Raw genomic sequence first — 17,554 nt, forward strand, 5'->3', positions numbered from 1 at the left:
TGATAAAAGAACTTACGGGTAATAAGACTACCTGTTCGAGTATTGAAGTGTGTGTTTATTCAGAAACAAGCAAATACATGAGGGATTATATGTCACTGGAATTGTGTATACACTGAATTGGACTTATCACATAGGATTACGGAACTCAAGAACTATAAGTTACATCAAATATTTCAAGATTATTGGAACTGGTGTTGAACCGATTTGAAATCATGGCAAGTAGAACATTGAGTGATGCTGTTACAAGTGACAAAGAACTGATTCATGAACCTGCAAGAAATGCTAAATCATTAATAACTGAATCAAGATTAAGAAAACAGACTGAAAAGGGCCAAAATTATGTTTTGAACATGGCACAGGATAAAATGAAATTCTTATACAAGCAGGTTTCTTCAAAGATAAAGGACATTGAATATTTGATGAGCTCTGATGCAGATTTAGATGCCGTCAAAAATGAATTTGAAGATTGGAAGGAATTATGTGACAAGTTTCAAGAATCGGCTAAAGCTTATCATGAAAAACTTCATAGCCAATCAGCTAAAGACGATGAAGCAACTTGGTTCCAATCAAAGCTATGCACCTTTTCGCAGTTTGAAAGAAATGTTACCTCCTTCATTAAACATTACAGTACGGGAGATGACATTAGACCAGAAGATAGTGTTTCTCAAGTTGGATTACCTAAGGGTTCAGTAATCTCCTCTGCCTCCTCTGCCAAAATGGAGATCCTAGCGAAAAGGGCCGAACTTATTGCCAGACAAAAATGTTTAGAACGAAGACACCAATTAGAAGAAGAAGAAAACAGATTAAAACAAAGACGAGAAAGATTAGAACTTGAGACAGAAGTAGAAATTGCCGATGCCCAGTATGAAATTTTTGACCAGTATGACCGAGAATCACACAGTTCTCGAAAACCAGAAAGTTCACTAAGGCCCTTCAAGCAAGTAAAGACCCGAAATAAAGATTTGAACCCAGAAGCTGAAGAATTTACCCCTATTCAGAGTACAAACCTACAGGTTGGAGTCCACAATTCAAAATTTGATGAAGTATGTAAGCAACAGAATGAGATAATCCAGCTAGTGGTAGAACACCAGAAATTGGCCACGTTACCCACTAGGAAGATTCCTGTGTTCAGTGGTGACCCACTACAGTTTAAGCCCTTCATACAAGCATTCGAGCATGGCATAGAAGATAAAACCATCAATCCAAAAGATAGGCTCTATTACTTGGATCAGTACACCAACGGTGAACCGAATGACTTGGTAAGAAGCTGCTTATTCATGAACCCTGAAAGTGGCTATGAACAAGCCAGGTCACTTTTGGATAAGAAATTTGGGAACAAGTACAAGATAGCAACAGCTTACATGAACAAAGCATTGAAATGGCCGGCTATTAAGTCAGAGGACAGTGAAGCACTCAACAGCTTTGCTGTATTCCTGACCAGCTGTGGAAATACCATGACCGATATCGACTATCTAAGAGAATTAGAACATCCAAAGAACATCAGAGAGTTGATCCAAAAGTTGCCATATAAGTTAAGAGAAAGATGGAGAACAGTTTCGTTTAATATCTTGGAAAGGAGAAATGTCACCTTTGCGGACCTTGTTGGTTTCGTAGATAAACAAGCACAGATCTTGTCAAGCCCATTGTTTGGCAATATCATCGACGACATCCAAGTTCAAGCAAGACCAAAGATGAAAGAAGCGCCAAAGAGATATAAGAGCTTTGCTACCGACACATCAAAGTCTGAATTAGGTCAAGAAACTGCCACCAGGGCAGCCTACCCAGTTAAACCAAAATTGATGACATCTGGTAAGCCATCTGCAACTAGCGAAAGAACAGCCAACACGTCTAGAGCATTCATCAAGCCATGCTGGTTCTGCAATGAGGACCACACCATGGAAATGTGCAAGGGAATGCAGTGTAAGACGTTGGATGAGAAGACTGACTTCTTAAGACCAAAGGGCTTGTGTTTTGGCTGCTTACAATTTGGACATATGAGTCGCGAGTGCCCCAGCAGATTGACATGTCATATATGTAAACTGAGACATGCAACCTGTTTTCATGACAACGGTAAGGACAGAGAAAAGAAAGAAATGGACCAAACGAAGCCAAGGGTTGTCACAAACAACAGTTTGGCTACGAGTGAGAGAGGGGACCACAAAGACTTGAGCTACATGCCTGTGGTCCCTGTTAGGATTAAAGTCAACTCTGGTGACAGATATGTAAAAACATATGCCTTCCTTGACAACGGCAGTTCAGCAACCTTCTGTACCAGCAAGTTGGCAGAGGAGCTCCAAGTCACTGGAAAGATGACAAACATAGTTGTCAGCACCATGACTCAAAGGAAAACTGTTAATACCTCCATCCTATCAAATCTAGAAGTTGGTGACATTGACGGAAACAATTGGGTCAAACTGCCTACTGTCTTTACACAGGATGAAATGCCAATTTCCACAAGCACAGTCCCCAAAGAAAAGTTCATCCATCAATGGCCCCATCTACAGGACGTCACACTACCACCTATAGATGCGGAGATAGGACTCCTTATTGGCAACAATGTCCCAAGAGCAATGGAACCCTATGAGATAATCAACAGCGATGGTAACGGGCCCTATGCAGTCAGAACCATTCTTGGATGGATTGTAAATGGGCTAGTACAGGAATCAGAATCTCCCAGTGAGATCTCAGTCAACAGGACTGATGTTCTTGGAGACGAGAAATTGGATCTTCAGTTAATAGGATACTTCAACAGGGAGTTCAACGAGCGCATCAGTAATGATCAACCTGAGATGTCAAGAGACGACAAGCAATTCTTAGACATCATGAACTCCTCAAAGACACTGACAGGAGGACATTACCAGATGTCACTCCCATTCAAAGATGCCCAATTAGATTTGCCCAACAATAAAGTACAAGCTGAGCAAAGAGCCATTTCACTAAAGAAGAAATTTAAGAAGAATGAAAACTTTTATGAAGACTACAAGGTATTCATGAAAGATCTCCTGGACAAAGACTATGCCCAGAAAGTACCAGAGAATAAGAAAGACCGTAAGGATGGAAAGGTGTGGTATATACCACATCATGGTGTGTACCATCCAAAAAAGCCAGAGAAGATACGAGTTGTATTTGACTGTGCAGCAACTTTTAGAGGGAAATCTCTAAATGACCACCTTCTACAGGGGCCGGATCTAACCAATACCCTACTGGGAGTGCTCCTGAGATTTCGCCAAGAACCAATAGCTCTGATGGCAGACATCGAAGCTATGTTTTACCAGGTTAGAGTTGAACCAGACGACTATGATGTTCTGCGGTTCCTATGGTGGCCCAATGGAAACTTTGAGGAAGAATTACAAGAATATCAGATGAAAGTGCACTTATTTGGCGCTGTCTCATCACCAAGTTGTGCCAACTTTGCCTTGAAAGAAACAGCGAAGGACAACATGGACTTGTTTGGCAAGGAAGTGGTCCATGCTGTTGAAAAGAGTTTCTACGTGGATGACTGTCTGACTTCAGTCCAATCTGAGAAAATGGCCATTGAAATGTCACATAAGCTGAGAGAAATCTGTAAGAAGGGTGGATTCCGCTTGACAAAATGGATAAGTAACAGCAGAGCTGCGATAGAATCAATCCCAGAAGAGGAGCGAGCCAAAGAAGTTAAAGACTTGGACATGGATGATGCTTTACCAATCGAGAGGGCATTAGGTGTACACTGGTGCGTCGAATCAGATACATTTAAATTCCGGATTGCAGTCAAAGACAAACCAGTAACGAGAAGAGGAATACTGTCAACTGTCAGCTCCATCTATGATCCACTGGGATTTGCAGGCCCTTATGTTCTCAAAGTAAAGGGGATTCTACAAGACCTCTGCAGACTTAAGATAGGATGGGATGATGTAATCCCCGTTCCCTTGCAGAAGGACTGGACCAAATGGTTGTCGGAACTACGCAGGCTTGAGGAAATGGCGATTAGAAGATGCATTCAACCAAATGATAGTAATCAGAAGATGGTATCTCAAATACATCATTTTTCGGATGCCAGTGAAACAGGTTATGGAACTGTTTCTTACCTAAGACAAGTCAGTAGCACTGGTCAAATTCATTGTGCATTTCTCATCAGCAAATCAAGAGTTGCCCCACTTAAGCAGATCACGATACCAAGAATGGAGCTATCAGCCGCTACTCTAGCAATACGGGTAGACAGTATGCTCAAACGAGAGCTGGAAATGCCAATTGACCAAACTTACTTTTGGTCAGACAGTATGTCAGTTTTAAGATACATCGCCAATGATTCAAAGCGATTCCATACTTTTGTGGCAAATAGGCTGTCAGTAATTCATGAAGGCTCAAGCCCATCTCAATGGAAGTATGTGGACACTCAGAACAATCCTGCTGATGAAGCATCTCGAGGACTGTCAATAGATGCATTTCTGAAAGATACCAGATGGCTCTCTGGACCAAAGTTCCTGTGGGAAGATGAAGAAATGTGGCCTCAACAGACACACATTTTAACAGATATTCCCAATAAAGACGTTGAATTAAAGAAGGTTGCCCGAGTCAACTTGATAGACTACAGCAACCCATGTAAGGAAATAGACAGCCTTATCAGTCACTATTCTGACTGGTTTGCACTGAAGAAGGCTATCGCATGGGTGCTCAGGATACGGGAAGTTCTCCTGGATCGCAGTCAAAAGAAGAAGGCAGGCTTAGCACCTCAGCAAAGCATGCCTGTAGTGTTGACTGTGAAAGACTTAGAAAATGCAGAGAAAGCCATTGTTTGCTATGTTCAACAGCAAGACTTTTCAAGTGAACTTGAAAGACTTAATTCAAACAAAGAGCTTGATTTGAACAAAGGTAGTCCAATCTCCAAGCTTGATCCATTTGTAGAAGATGGTGTGCTTAGGGTGGGTGGAAGACTAAGTCGCGCTAACATGCCCGAAAGCTCCAAACACCCAATGATTCTACCAAAGAAATCGCATGTCTCGGAACTGATAATTCGCCATGTTCATCGTCAATGTGGGCATTCAGGCAGAAACTTTGTACTTTCAAAATTGTTTGAGAAATATTGGATTATCAAAGCCAATGCAGCAGTGAGGCAAGAAATACACAGATGTGTAACTTGCCGACGCAATCAAGTTGTAGCAGGTAATCAAAAGATGGCTGACTTGCCAGCTCAACGTGTGACTCCTGATGAACCTCCTTTTACCTTTGTTGGAGTGGATTACTTTGGTCCATTTGATGTAAAACGTGGACGAAAGCATGAAAAAAGGTATGGAGTTTTGTTCACGTGCCTCACAACGCGTGCTGTGCATATAGAAGTGGCGTATAGCTTAGACACTGACTCTTGTATTAATGCATTGCGCCGTTTCATGGCTAGAAGAGGTCAAGTCAAAGTCATCAGATCAGATAATGGTACCAACTTCGTTGGAAGTGAGCGTGAGCTCAGAGAAGAGTTAGAAAACTGGAACAAATGTCAGATTCATCAAGAGATGTTACAAAGAAATGTTGAATGGACATTCAATCCTCCTGCTGGTTCCCACCATGGCGGCGTGTGGGAGAGACAAATCAGAACCGTGAGAAAAGTGTTGAGATCTCTGGTAAGAGAACAAACGTTAGATGATGAAACTTTGCGAACTGTGTTGTGTGAGGTAGAGGCTATTATCAATAATAGACCTATCTCCAGAGCATCAAGTGATCCAAATGATTTGGAAGCCCTCACTCCAAATCACTTGTTGCTCTTGAAAAGAAAACCAAATTTGCCACCAGGTATGTTTGGTATGGATGGTCATTATCCAAGACGGAGGTGGCGTCAAGTGCAGTACATGGCAGATCTGTTTTGGAAGAGATGGTTAAGAGAGTACTTGCCATTACTACAGGAGCGACAGAAGTGGGTGAAGCTTAGAAGAAATTTGAAGATTGGTGACATTGTGCTCATAGTGGACAATACTGCACCTAGAAACTCTTGGTCGATGGGCAAGGTTGTGAAGCTTATGCCTGACAGAAAGGGTGTCGTAAGACGGGTTGAGGTGAAAACCCAGACAAAGGTTTTGGACAGACCTATTAGCAAGCTATGTTTGCTTCTAGAGAGTGACACTTAAGCTGTGTTTTGAGATTGTGTGATGTGGACACTGCCTTAAAGACAGGATCAAGACTTTGAGGCTTATGAAGTGTTGACAGTATAGAACATAGGATGTAATTCCTGTACAATGTTCAATGACAATGAGCTGTCTTGATGTTAAGATGAATGGCATTGATCAATATTGTATGTTTACTACATTCATGCATAATGTAAAAGACTAAGATTTAAATAAGACAGACAGGATCATCTTATGTTATAGAATGTAGTTATGCAGCTAATTACAGTTGCTTAGGAAGACATTGTTGTACATTCAAAATTCGCTCTGTCCATGAGTTCTTGGTAATTGTTATAGTCAAATACAAGTAACAATTAGGGGCCGGAATGTTAGAGCCGAATTTTAGGTATTTGTGGTTCATTGAGAATCCTTTTAATTGAAACTTTGTTAGGGTTTGTATGTGTGCATGGATGTATGTGTTTAGTATAATTATAAGATAAAACATTAGAAACAGCCAGCTCTTGCTGCCAGTGGCCGTTTCAGGCTATTTTCCCAGGGGTTGGTGACAGCAATAGTATAATGTTGCAGCTAAGACTTTAAAGTTAATTGTTTTGTGTGGAGTCTTAGAGGTCGTGACCTGATCATCAGCGATAAGCATCCCACAAGAATTTCAGATATATAGCTGGACGAATGAGTGTGAGAAAGAGAGCAGAGAGTTTTAAGATACGAAAGAAGTAAGACATGTTTCTAAGAGAGTGTAAGAAGATTGTGTTAAGGGAATAGAGGACATACGGTTTTTCAACCTGTCCGAGCTACTGTCCGAGCTACTGTCCGAGCTACTGTCCGAGCCACGGTACAAGCTATCCTGCATTTATCCTGCAACTGTGCTGCGACTGTTTATTATATTACGACTTATTCTTGGAGTGTGTGATATGTTATTCAATCATTGTGTGGATATTCACTGGATTTATGGAATTATGGTATATGGAATTTGTGAAGTTTGAAATTAAAGACAATATTAAAGTGCTGGATCGAGTTGAAACTTTGATATCCTCTATCTCCAATAATTAGATAATTTAAGAGTTCACACTGAGTTATGCAAAAGAGTGCATGTGTGAAAAGATTGATCAGCCTGATCTCGAAACGAAAGACTGAGTGGGTGAGTTGGGTCCAATGCCGCTTTTAACAGTATTCCAGTATCACGGAGTGTCAGCTTAATGTGTGTGTATGTGTGTGTGTGTGTGTGTGTGTGTGTGTGTGTGTGTGTGTGTGTGTGCGTGCGTGTGTGTGTGTGTGTGTGTGTGTGTGTGTGTGTGCGTGCGTGCGTGTGTGTGTGTGTGTGTGTGTGTGTGTGTGTGTGTGTGTGTGTGTGTGTGCGTGCGTGCGTGCGTGCGTGTGTGTGTGTGTGTGTGTGTGTGTGTGTGTGTGTGTGTGTGTGTGTGTGCGCGCGTGTGTGCGTGTGTGTGCGCGCGCGCGTGTGTGTGTGTGTGGAGGGGGGGGGGGGGGGGGGGGGGGGGGGGAGTCCCGAAGTGTTGAAGACCTCAGACGTTTACCACTTCGGTGAAACCCACAAGCATAATCGGGGCGAACCGGGATTCGACCCCACAACCAAAGGTTTCTCGCATGCCCAAGGGTAGCAGCGAATCGCGGCGGCTTAGATGACCCATAAAAAAAAGAAAGAAACAAAATAACTAATTAGTTATACGTTCATACATGTGTATGAGGACAAACAATAATATCCCAGCGCTGACTAACTTTGAAACATAATCGCAACGAACCGGGATTCGAACCCACAATCCCTGGTTTCTAGTGTGCACAAGGGACGCAACTCTTTACAGCGAATTGTGGCGCCTGGGACAACTGGACCCGTGTTCCATCGTAATAAAGAACGCTTTTGGGATATACGATAAATATGGGCTATGTTTTACTTATGTGTGTGGGTTACTTTACGCCCAAAAGTGCCGACTAACGGGATCAGGTGGTCAGGCTCGCTGACTTGGTTCATGCATGTCATCGTTTCCCAAATGCGTAGATCGATGACATGCATCAACCAAGTCAGCGAACCTGACCATCCGATCACGTTAGTCGCCTCTTACGACAAGCATGGGTTGCTGAAGACCTATTCTACCCCGGATCTTCACAGGTTGTGACACTGTCTATATCTATTCATGTAATTTCTCACAAGAAACATGTTTACTGTAAAGGTGAGTGAGGTTTAACGCCGCCTTGAACAGTATTTGGGTTACATCATGGCGCGGGCACAGGTCGATGAAATTGATCCACAGTCTGACAAGACCCCTGTCGGTGCGGATCCTGCATAGCAGGTAAGGGACGGCGACTTCGATTGCATTTTACCATTGGGTTACCACTGCCCCCTTATGAAAGCATTGTGTTAATGACTGGAGAGACGACGACGTTGAAGTGAGTGAATGAGTTTGGTATAAGGCTGCTTTGAACAGTATTACAGTTATAGCACGGCGTGTCAATGTGGGAGGAAAACCCGAAGTGGCGCAGGTGACATGATGTTATCTGTATATGCGGGGTGATTGCTAGCTGTAAGCGCCTCTTCCTGGTACAGCGGTGATAGGTAGACGTGGAGTACATCCGGGTTCAGTACAACATAAAGTGCCACCTGCAGGCATAATGCTGCAATACTGCTAAAAGGGACATAACAAAAGTTACATTCACCCACCCCTCATAAAATGACGACGTTACGAAACGTGCTTCCTGTGCATCGTTCAAGATAACAAGATCCCTTGAAGATATATTTTAATGTCTTCAGATACAATGCCCCGAAGTACAACGGCAAGATATGATTTAAGCATGATTTTTTTTCCATTAGTCGTTTCTCAGCTAGATGGGAGTGGCATATACATGGTGTATAGTTGCCCACGCCAAGGTTGCTACCTGCAACATATAACCAGACACATAGGTGAGGTGAGGTGAGATGGGGTTTAACGTCGCGTCCAAGATTTTTGCACTTACATAGCGACGTGCATGCACGTGTGTGTGTGACTGTTGTACTATTTGGGACTGAGATACCATGCCACAGTTTAACATGAATATCCCACTCAGACACAGTTTACAGACTTCGAGCCGACCAGTCCCCTAAGGCCGAGCGCCAGACAGGGTAACAACAAATATAATCTTTTAACGTCTTTCGGTCGGGGATCGATCCCCGGACGCTCTATCACTAGACCACGGAGGCGGTCCCAGACAAATAGCATGAGGCAAGCGCGTAGGTGTTGCAGTAGACGTTGTAGATGAACGCTTAGTCAATGAAAATATATACTTTTGATAGAAACAAATACCTCCATTTAAACTGAAAGGGAGCCCCAGTGAGATGGGAGATTCAGAACCTGAAACTGAGGAAAGTCTAGACTTGCTTCATTTGGAGCCTTTGCCTTACAGTGAAGACTGGGTGGAAGATAAAATAAATTGGTTCAAGTACTGTAAACAGACTACAGAAGTTGAGATTAGGTCGAAACTTCAATCTCGGACAATTCCACGGACGAGATGATTGATCGAGTCGTTGTGGAGGAGAGGTTTGGACGTTAGGCTCTTGTAAGCGGAAGGTGGCGTGATGTTGGGTGTGGGTGTAGAGTAAACATTACATTAATACAATGGGAAATGTTACAGGTGATCAGGCATAGTAAAATTGGACGCATGACTTACTGTGACTAACTCATTTTTAACTCAAAATTACTGAACGCAAATTGCATATCACAAAACGCAGCTCCCCTATCACAATAAACAGCTCCCCTATCACAAAAAGCAGCTCCCCTATCACTATACGCAGATACGTGTGGTAGAGATGTGCAACTATATTTTGCCCTAGCCAGCTAGCGAGCTGTGATGTCGCGGCGTCATGTTGCGGCGATGTCATCGAGGGATGCTGGCCTGTTTGAATTTTTGTCGTTTCGTCTTGTTATTGTAAACAGAAAGAATAAGCGTGGGGGTATCTAGCTTATTTTGAACACGAATGAGCCGTAATGGGTATATTTTTAAATCTGGAATTGTCTTCAGTTGCAATTGCAAGAGGTACTCACGACTCAACCCTACAATTGCATGTGTCATGGTGGTTTGGTCGTCTGGGGCTGCACCCATGCACCCACTCTGGGTGTCAAGGTCACCCCGACCACCTCGCTGCATGAATGCAGCTCACCATGGACTTTGATATCGACGCGACAACGCTTGTTTATCCAAGTTAGAAAAGAACGGAATTGATTGGCTGCTGCCATGTTAAACAGATGGGCTTTATTGCCTTATTTATTACATGACTTGACATAATTCAGGGCTCGTATAGTGAGACTTTAGACAAAAAATGGTTTAGCTCTTGTCTGACAGCAAGTTTCAGTTTCAAATGAATTAGTGTTTTCTCGGCTGATTTAAAAAAATACTATATCACACATTAATGCTCCCTGAAAATATTAAGAACCAAAAAATGATAAAAGTCTCAACAGATTTTGAAACAGACCCTATGGATTATCAGCAACTACCATTGACAACAACAATGTAAGCTACACTTGTTTATCAACACCTGGCATTCCAGTCGAGATTCAAAACAGGATCTGACACAGCTATTGGACGGAATACATGTTACGCATGGGTGGCGCTCAGAGTATGGATCGCTAAATTCATAATGCCCCATACAAAGGGTGCTATCTGATAAACAACTCGCATGTTGGTGGGGAAATCAATGTGCACTGGAATGCTCACAGATACACATTCATACTCCTGGTATTTCCCGTACACTGTACCTTATCTACTCAGAGTACGTTATTAAATGATATGCCCTACACGTCTGTGAAGATAATATAGTACGTAGTTAATTATCGTCACGTGTCGGACTTTATGGTTGTGCTAGCCATACATGTGGACAAACAGTCACTGCATCTAAGTTTCTCTTATAAAACTATGTAATCGTTATCAGTTATTGACATACATACACAATCCTTGTACATATATTAACCACTGTCGTGTCGACCCGTGAAGATCCGGGGTAGAATAGGTTTTCTTATGCTTTCAATGCTTGTCGTAAGTGCATGGCGACCAACGGGTTCGGGTGGTCAGGCTTGTTGACTTGTCTGATGCATGTCATCGTATCCCAATTGCGTATATCGATGCTCATGATATCAATCACTGGATTGTCTGGTCCAGACTCGATTATTTACAGACCACCGTCATAGAGCTGGAATATTGATGAGTGCGGCGTTAAACAACAACAACAACCACTGTCGTGTCGCCAAATCACACGCCGTATCAGAGTCTGGATTAACCGACAATCCAGATTGTACGAAAACAACTTTCTCTTAATACGGGCAACTCCAATGAATCTCACGAACTGACTTACTGGCTGTGTATATCCTTTTGGTGCTTGTACTCTTGTTCAATCTCAAAGGTTACTGTAACCTATACGTCAAGGCACGCCTGTTCTATCAAGTTGGATTCAAGTTCGTAGAAACACCATTTTATGCACTGACAACGCATATCATGATGTATATTCATATACCGATTAATAATTACTCTAATTATGCAGAAACGATGTCTTAATCTAAAATAATCTAAATTTGATACATTAGTCACACTCAGGCTATATACACAGTTGAAATCTACACACAAGCGTGGTGTGTTGACGGAGCATTAAAGCGGGTGTTATAAGTTCCATTGGTTAATATATCATGGGAACCGTGGGAACGCGTGGCCCAGTCGTAAGGCGTCGCAATTCGCTGTGCAGAGTTGCACAGCCAGAAACCTATGATTGTGGGTTCGAATCTCGGTTCTTTCCCGAATATGTGTCTGGGTTTGTCAGCACCATACCCGTGCCCGTGGGTTTCACCAAAGTGGTCAACGTCTATAAAACCTGCATCACTTCGGGCTATCCTCCCACATTAAGCTGTGATAAAACTTGAATACTGTTCATAGCAGCGTTAAAACCAACTCAATTTCAACATGTATATTTCCTCAGTGCTCCCATATTTCACATAATCCGCCAACTACAACCATTCCTTTACACTCTGTCACAATTTTACATCAACGGATTATCTGTACTAATTCCGTAACCTTTTAATCATACTAATTGATTTGTGAAGGTGTTTGGGAACTTGTCATCTTCCCGAGGCAAGAAAGTTAACTGACTTTAAAAGTCCAGTTTCCACCCTTTCCGAACTAAGCTCGACCGTAGCGCCATCAGTGGCTATTACGAGTTATGTCCCTTCTATGCCTCTTCTATGGACCAATCAGATTCCATCTCTCGTATCACTTGCATTTGCTTCAAACAAAATGGCGGCGCCCATTCAAGACGATCTGATCGATAATCAAGATCTATATTGTGATAAAACGTGTCTTACATCGCGAAGTGAATCAAATCACGTGAGCACCTTGATTAACAACATGGAAAATGTTGCAAAATGTCTGTTGACACCCAGTTGGCGGTGCACATGCTTTGTAAATACTGCAATCGACCGAAATCTGCATGACAGTTTACGAACCGGATTTCGATTTCGTTGAGTGATTGTGATTGGAGTGAGTGAGTGAGTGAGTTTGGTTTTACGCCGCTTTTAGCAATATTCCAGCAATATCACGGCGGGGGACACCAGAAATAGGCTTCACACATTGTACCCATGTCGGGAATCGAACCCGGGTCTTCGGCGTGACGAGCGAACGCTTTAACCACTAGGCTACCCGACCGCCCCGATTGTGATTGGACTATGCAAAGACTCGTTAGTCCAGCCAAAATGTAACCCCATAATACCAGCCTAGTTCGGCAAGGGTGGAAACTGGACTTTTATAGTCAGTTAACCCCTTTGCCTCGGGATGATGGGAACTTGTCGGAGTAAGAAGGACCGCGAATTGCTTGCCTTTTATGCGCTACTGTCATGTGTTGTCTCTCGATCGCTGACTTGTGCTACAAAGCAACACTGGGTGACAAAATTATGCTGGCGTGTTTTCGACATGCATTTTCCGCGAATACGTTTGGGTAGATTCTACAAGGAACGGCTCTTGATGTCATTCCTTATTTTCTCCCTGAAGTAACTAGCGAAAATCCAATGCTCACATGTCAGCGTGAATGATAATACAAGTGGTAACATTGTCATTGTTATGGCGGCATTCCACATACTGAAGAGGGCATCAACAATTATGTCGGTCGCGTGCAATCGTTGTTATTCTCCGAGTGCATAGTTGAAGTATTTATATTTGATTTTAAGAATAATGAATGCGTGCGTGAAATTCTGTTATTTAAATTGTGCTAAATATGCGAGTTTATATACGATGCACTCGAACGTATAATAATGTTCCGCAAAATAAAAAAAAACGTTATGTAACTTAATAATACCTATATCATCATCATTGTGGGTAGTTTAGTAGTTAAGGCATTCACTGGCCACGTTGAAGACCCTGGTTCTATTCCCTACATGGGAACGTATTTGAATATTGCTAAAAGCTGCGTGAAGCCCTACTCCATCACCTATATGTTGACCAGGAGGTTTATTACCCAAGAGGTATGGAATAACCGAGTAAAAGGATCGTATGTGCACTTATGCAAATATCACTTCGATCACTTTCGCTAGTGTATTGTTTACGTTTTAGGGACGACATTGTTGACGTCATAGCTGAAGACAATGGTGGTTCTCTAAGACGGCGGTCATGATCAATGCAAAGTCTAAAGGGGTGCTCAAAAGGATTAAGAAATAATAGGTAATACAGAAATTATTACATTCGCGTCTGTGTCATACTGATTTTTCGAAATTCGTGTAAGAATTCATGCTTTACCCTCGCTCGGGATATACAAGAATTCTGACACTCGCTTAATAAAATCAGTATGACACACATGCTCCTTCAATACTTTCTTTTTCATAGCCCACGTCTCACAGGTGGCCACTTGCTGATAATTAATAGCGCATCTGAGTATTATTTTTTATAAAATGAATTATCAAAGTGGTCGATGCAGGATTTACTCACATCCAGTTGAGCACATTGAATATTCATATCAGTACATTTTGTTGTGCTCGAGCTATATTTGTAACGCATTTTCAAAGATCCAAACATAATTGATGTATTAAAATATATATTTATTCAGTTTAAGAATACCAGGAAATACTGTAAATAAATATTGAATTCAGCTACAAACATCACATATAATTTGCTGTAGTATTTCCGTATATATCACATTTTAAGATATCTAAAAACGAATTTGTGACATCTAGTTTTCGTTTGGACGAATGCAACAGTCTATCCGGGCGACAGGGGTTAAAGGGGGGTAATCCGCAAAACCGGAAGAGAGTTACGTTTCTTGGATCTTTCAACACGTGGGTCGTGTTGATAACTGTTTACATCTTTCTTGCTGTCTGAAGATGAAGCGCACCAACGAAACTGATAGTTTTCAGTCAGATGTAAGGCGCATAGCCGATACATTAGGCACATTAAAACTGATTAATATCATTGTTATTGCGTGTAGTCTTGTACATAATGTGAATGATCACTCCGAGTTGAACTCAGATCAGTGTTAGAGAACCTAGAAATTAGAATTGCTAATTTGCAATTTGGTCATGTTTGCTGTCGACAAAATACATATTTAAAAAGTTTGCCTGTCGAAATAATAATCTTATTGGTAATAAATTCTTTATCTGGAAAGCACTGAAACAAAGTCCAAATATCTATTTCAAAGAGATCCATCTTCTCCAAAGGGTTCGAAATCCGATATTTGGTGTTATGTCTGGTGTCCATGAAACAATATCCTTGGTGTGGGCGAAGTGATAATGTTTATTGTATTTTCACGATTTGGTTAAGTGACAGGATAGTCATCATGTTCATTTGGGAATTATGTTAATGTGTGTACTTAGAAAATATGACTAGTCAATATTGCTTTCCTTTTCACAGGCATCAGATGACGAAGAGGTTAGTGATGATTTTGAAGGAGAAGATGATGATGCTGAAGATGATGAAGAAGATGATGATATTGAGGATGACGCTCAAGATGGACCTCCAGCTAAAGCTGCTAAGTTGGATAAGAAGTTATACAAACCTCCTACAGCTAACGAGCTGAACACTCTGAAGGAAGCAGAGAGCCTGTTTCAGTCTAACCTGTTCAAACTGCAGGTGAGAGGGGTAGTCATTGACAGGACTCTTCTAGTTTAAAGAATATTGGTGCCAGAATTTGCTGTCAGGGTTGCATCCCTTTGGTGTGCTTGAAAGCTTTGCTCATGGTTTTGAATCCCATCTTCACCCAGATTATCGTGATTATGTTTCTTGTTTCACCAAAGTGCCTGAATAACTACGAAATACTGTTAAAATTGTTATTAAACCAAGCTCACTCCCTCGCACACTTATAAAGGTTGTGTTATTTCTCTGCACATGTAACCCTCAGATGTGGTATAGTGGTTTGGTGGAGCATGCCCTCCCTAGACCTGGAGGACTCTGGTTCATCTCCCACAATCAGGTTTTCACATTATAATAGGCAACATTCTAAATGGCTACGGTATCAAGAGTGAGTGAGTTGGATTTAACGCAGCTTTTAACAGTATTCCAGTTATATCACAGCTTAATGTGGGAGGAAAACCCCAAGTGATGCAGGTCTCAGACTTTACCACCTCGGTGAAACCAACGAGCACTTGTATGGTGCTGACAAACCTAGAAACATAATCAGGGCGAACCGGTGCTTCGAACCCACAATCATAGGTTTCTGGCATGCCCAAGGGATGCAACTCTGCACAGCGAACCTCGGCGCCATAGACGCCTGGGCCTCCTGTGCCCCCCTAAAGTATCAAGAGGACCAGGACTAATAGATATAGTTAAAATTTGGACAGTTTTTGTATCGGTAGTTGCCGGATGAAATCTCATTGGTGTCTCACACCATCATGTGATTCATATCATCATCATTATCATAGTGCTGTTGTATTGGTGTTATCTTTTCCATGTATACTGCAAATAGTGCTGGTTGACATTGTCATCAGTGCATACAAGCAGTCAAGTAACCTTGCAGTGTGGCACATATTGTTTAACATGTTTAAGAAATGCTCAACTAGTACCTTTTGGTATTTTGAATTTTACAATTTCAATGTATTTTGCATTTCAATGGAAATGTTGTATTTAGTTGGTGATGGGCAGTGTTGTTCAGCTGCAGAGCAGACGAAGAATAATGGTTCCATTGTTATTCTTGAAAATTGTCTTGTATGTATTAAGTTCATGACCCAGTGCTGCCTTTTGCATCAAGGAGAGTGATTTTCATTCACATGCATGGGACTTTACACATATATTAGTTCAGAATGGCCATCACTGGCATCCGCATAGGTTTCTGAAGCAAATCTCAAAATACTCTCAAAACTACTCAAGATATCTTTTTGAATCTTCTTACATATTAATCAATATTCCAAACTTATGCTTTTCACAATAGTATCAGTACTTGGAAGCTGTTCTGTTTAATTCAATTTGTTTTGATTCATTATTATTCTGAATTTAAGAAGTCATTTAGGTAAAGCTTAATTTGATCTGCTCACAAGGTATCATATTATGATTTTTAAAGAACAAACAAAATATTCTGACAAGTTGTTTTAGAAAAACGAAAAGCCTCCTGCAGACCAGGATCTGTCAAAGTCACAGAGACACTAGGAAATATGAACAGTCTGACCTCATGATGCCTGGGGCGGTCGGGTAGCCAAGTGGTTAAAGCGTTCGCTCGTCACGCTGAAGACCCGGGTTCGATGCCCGACATGGGTACAATGTGTGAAGCCCATTTCTGGTGTCCCCCGCCGTGATATTGCTTGAATATTGCTAAAAGCGGCGTAAAACCATACTCACTCACTCACTCATGATACCTAGGTTGACATAGTGACAACTTGTTTTGCTGGCAGATTTCTTTTAAATATTGAAACTGCACAATGCTTTACATTTGAAGATAACAGAGTTGTTGACAGAAGTGACCTTGAAAGAGAAGCGCCATCGGCAGATAGAGATAGCAGTGGAGAAGCTGAAAGAGTCGTTGATGTCTCTACCTAGTGGCTCCAAACATGAGGTAACTATGGTAACACTTGTCTGTCAACTAGTGGCAATATAACTTATGTGAGAGACTGTCGCTTGACATCCATATTTTGAAATGGAGATGTTTTTTAGTTGTACAAGGATCTATTCTGAAATGTTGCCATTATAGTATTAAAGAAGTTGTTATCCATAAATTCTGTCTACTTTGTCATCGGTCAACTTCTAGGTAATGCCTATCAAACAATTCAACAATGGTGACTTTTGAAATAGTTGGCTATTACAGTTTTTATTTTATATCTATGTTTGTTCTAACCATGTTCTATTGTATATTTTAATTTATCCAGAAGTAAACCATCATTACTATCTATTGGTCTGTACTGACAAATGTTTGTTTGTTTGTTGTTTAACGCCACACTCAGCAGTATTCCAGCTGTATCACGGCAGTCTGTAAATAATCTGGACCAAACAATCCAGTGATAGATATGAGCATCGATCCACGCAATTGG

The 17,554-nt window shown here is 41.6% G+C and overlaps 2 protein-coding genes across 2 annotated transcripts in view; both read left to right on the forward strand.

Annotated features, from left to right (window-relative positions):
- Positions 1 to 350: 350 nt before the first annotated feature.
- LOC139453935 (uncharacterized) lies at positions 351 to 6,095 on the forward strand. Its single transcript, XM_071235381.1, has one exon. It carries the CDS (start codon positions 351 to 353, stop codon positions 6,093 to 6,095), a length of 5,745 nt encoding a protein of 1,914 aa, XP_071091482.1.
- An 8,288-nt stretch (positions 6,096 to 14,383) lies between these two features.
- Positions 14,384 to 17,554, forward strand: part of LOC139471695 (nucleolar protein 6-like) — a 41,974-nt gene continuing 38,803 nt past the window's right edge. Inside the window, exons 1-3 of the mRNA XM_071254161.1 lie at positions 14,384 to 14,464; positions 14,952 to 15,170; positions 16,966 to 17,082. Of these exons, the coding sequence (XP_071110262.1) occupies positions 14,426 to 14,464; positions 14,952 to 15,170; positions 16,966 to 17,082 (375 nt within the window). The 5' untranslated portion in view covers positions 14,384 to 14,425. The remainder of the gene's footprint in view (positions 14,465 to 14,951; positions 15,171 to 16,965; positions 17,083 to 17,554) is intronic.

This window comes from Haliotis cracherodii, unplaced genomic scaffold (assembly GCF_022045235.1).
Source record: "Haliotis cracherodii isolate W230 unplaced genomic scaffold, xgHalCrac1.p SCAF_1, whole genome shotgun sequence".
Taxonomy (NCBI): Eukaryota; Metazoa; Mollusca; class Gastropoda; order Lepetellida; family Haliotidae; genus Haliotis; species Haliotis cracherodii.

Coding starts and splice junctions, on each gene's coding strand:
- LOC139453935 (XM_071235381.1), top strand. CDS start 351: ATGGCACAGGATAAAATGAAATTCTTATACAAGCAGGTTTCTTCAAAG.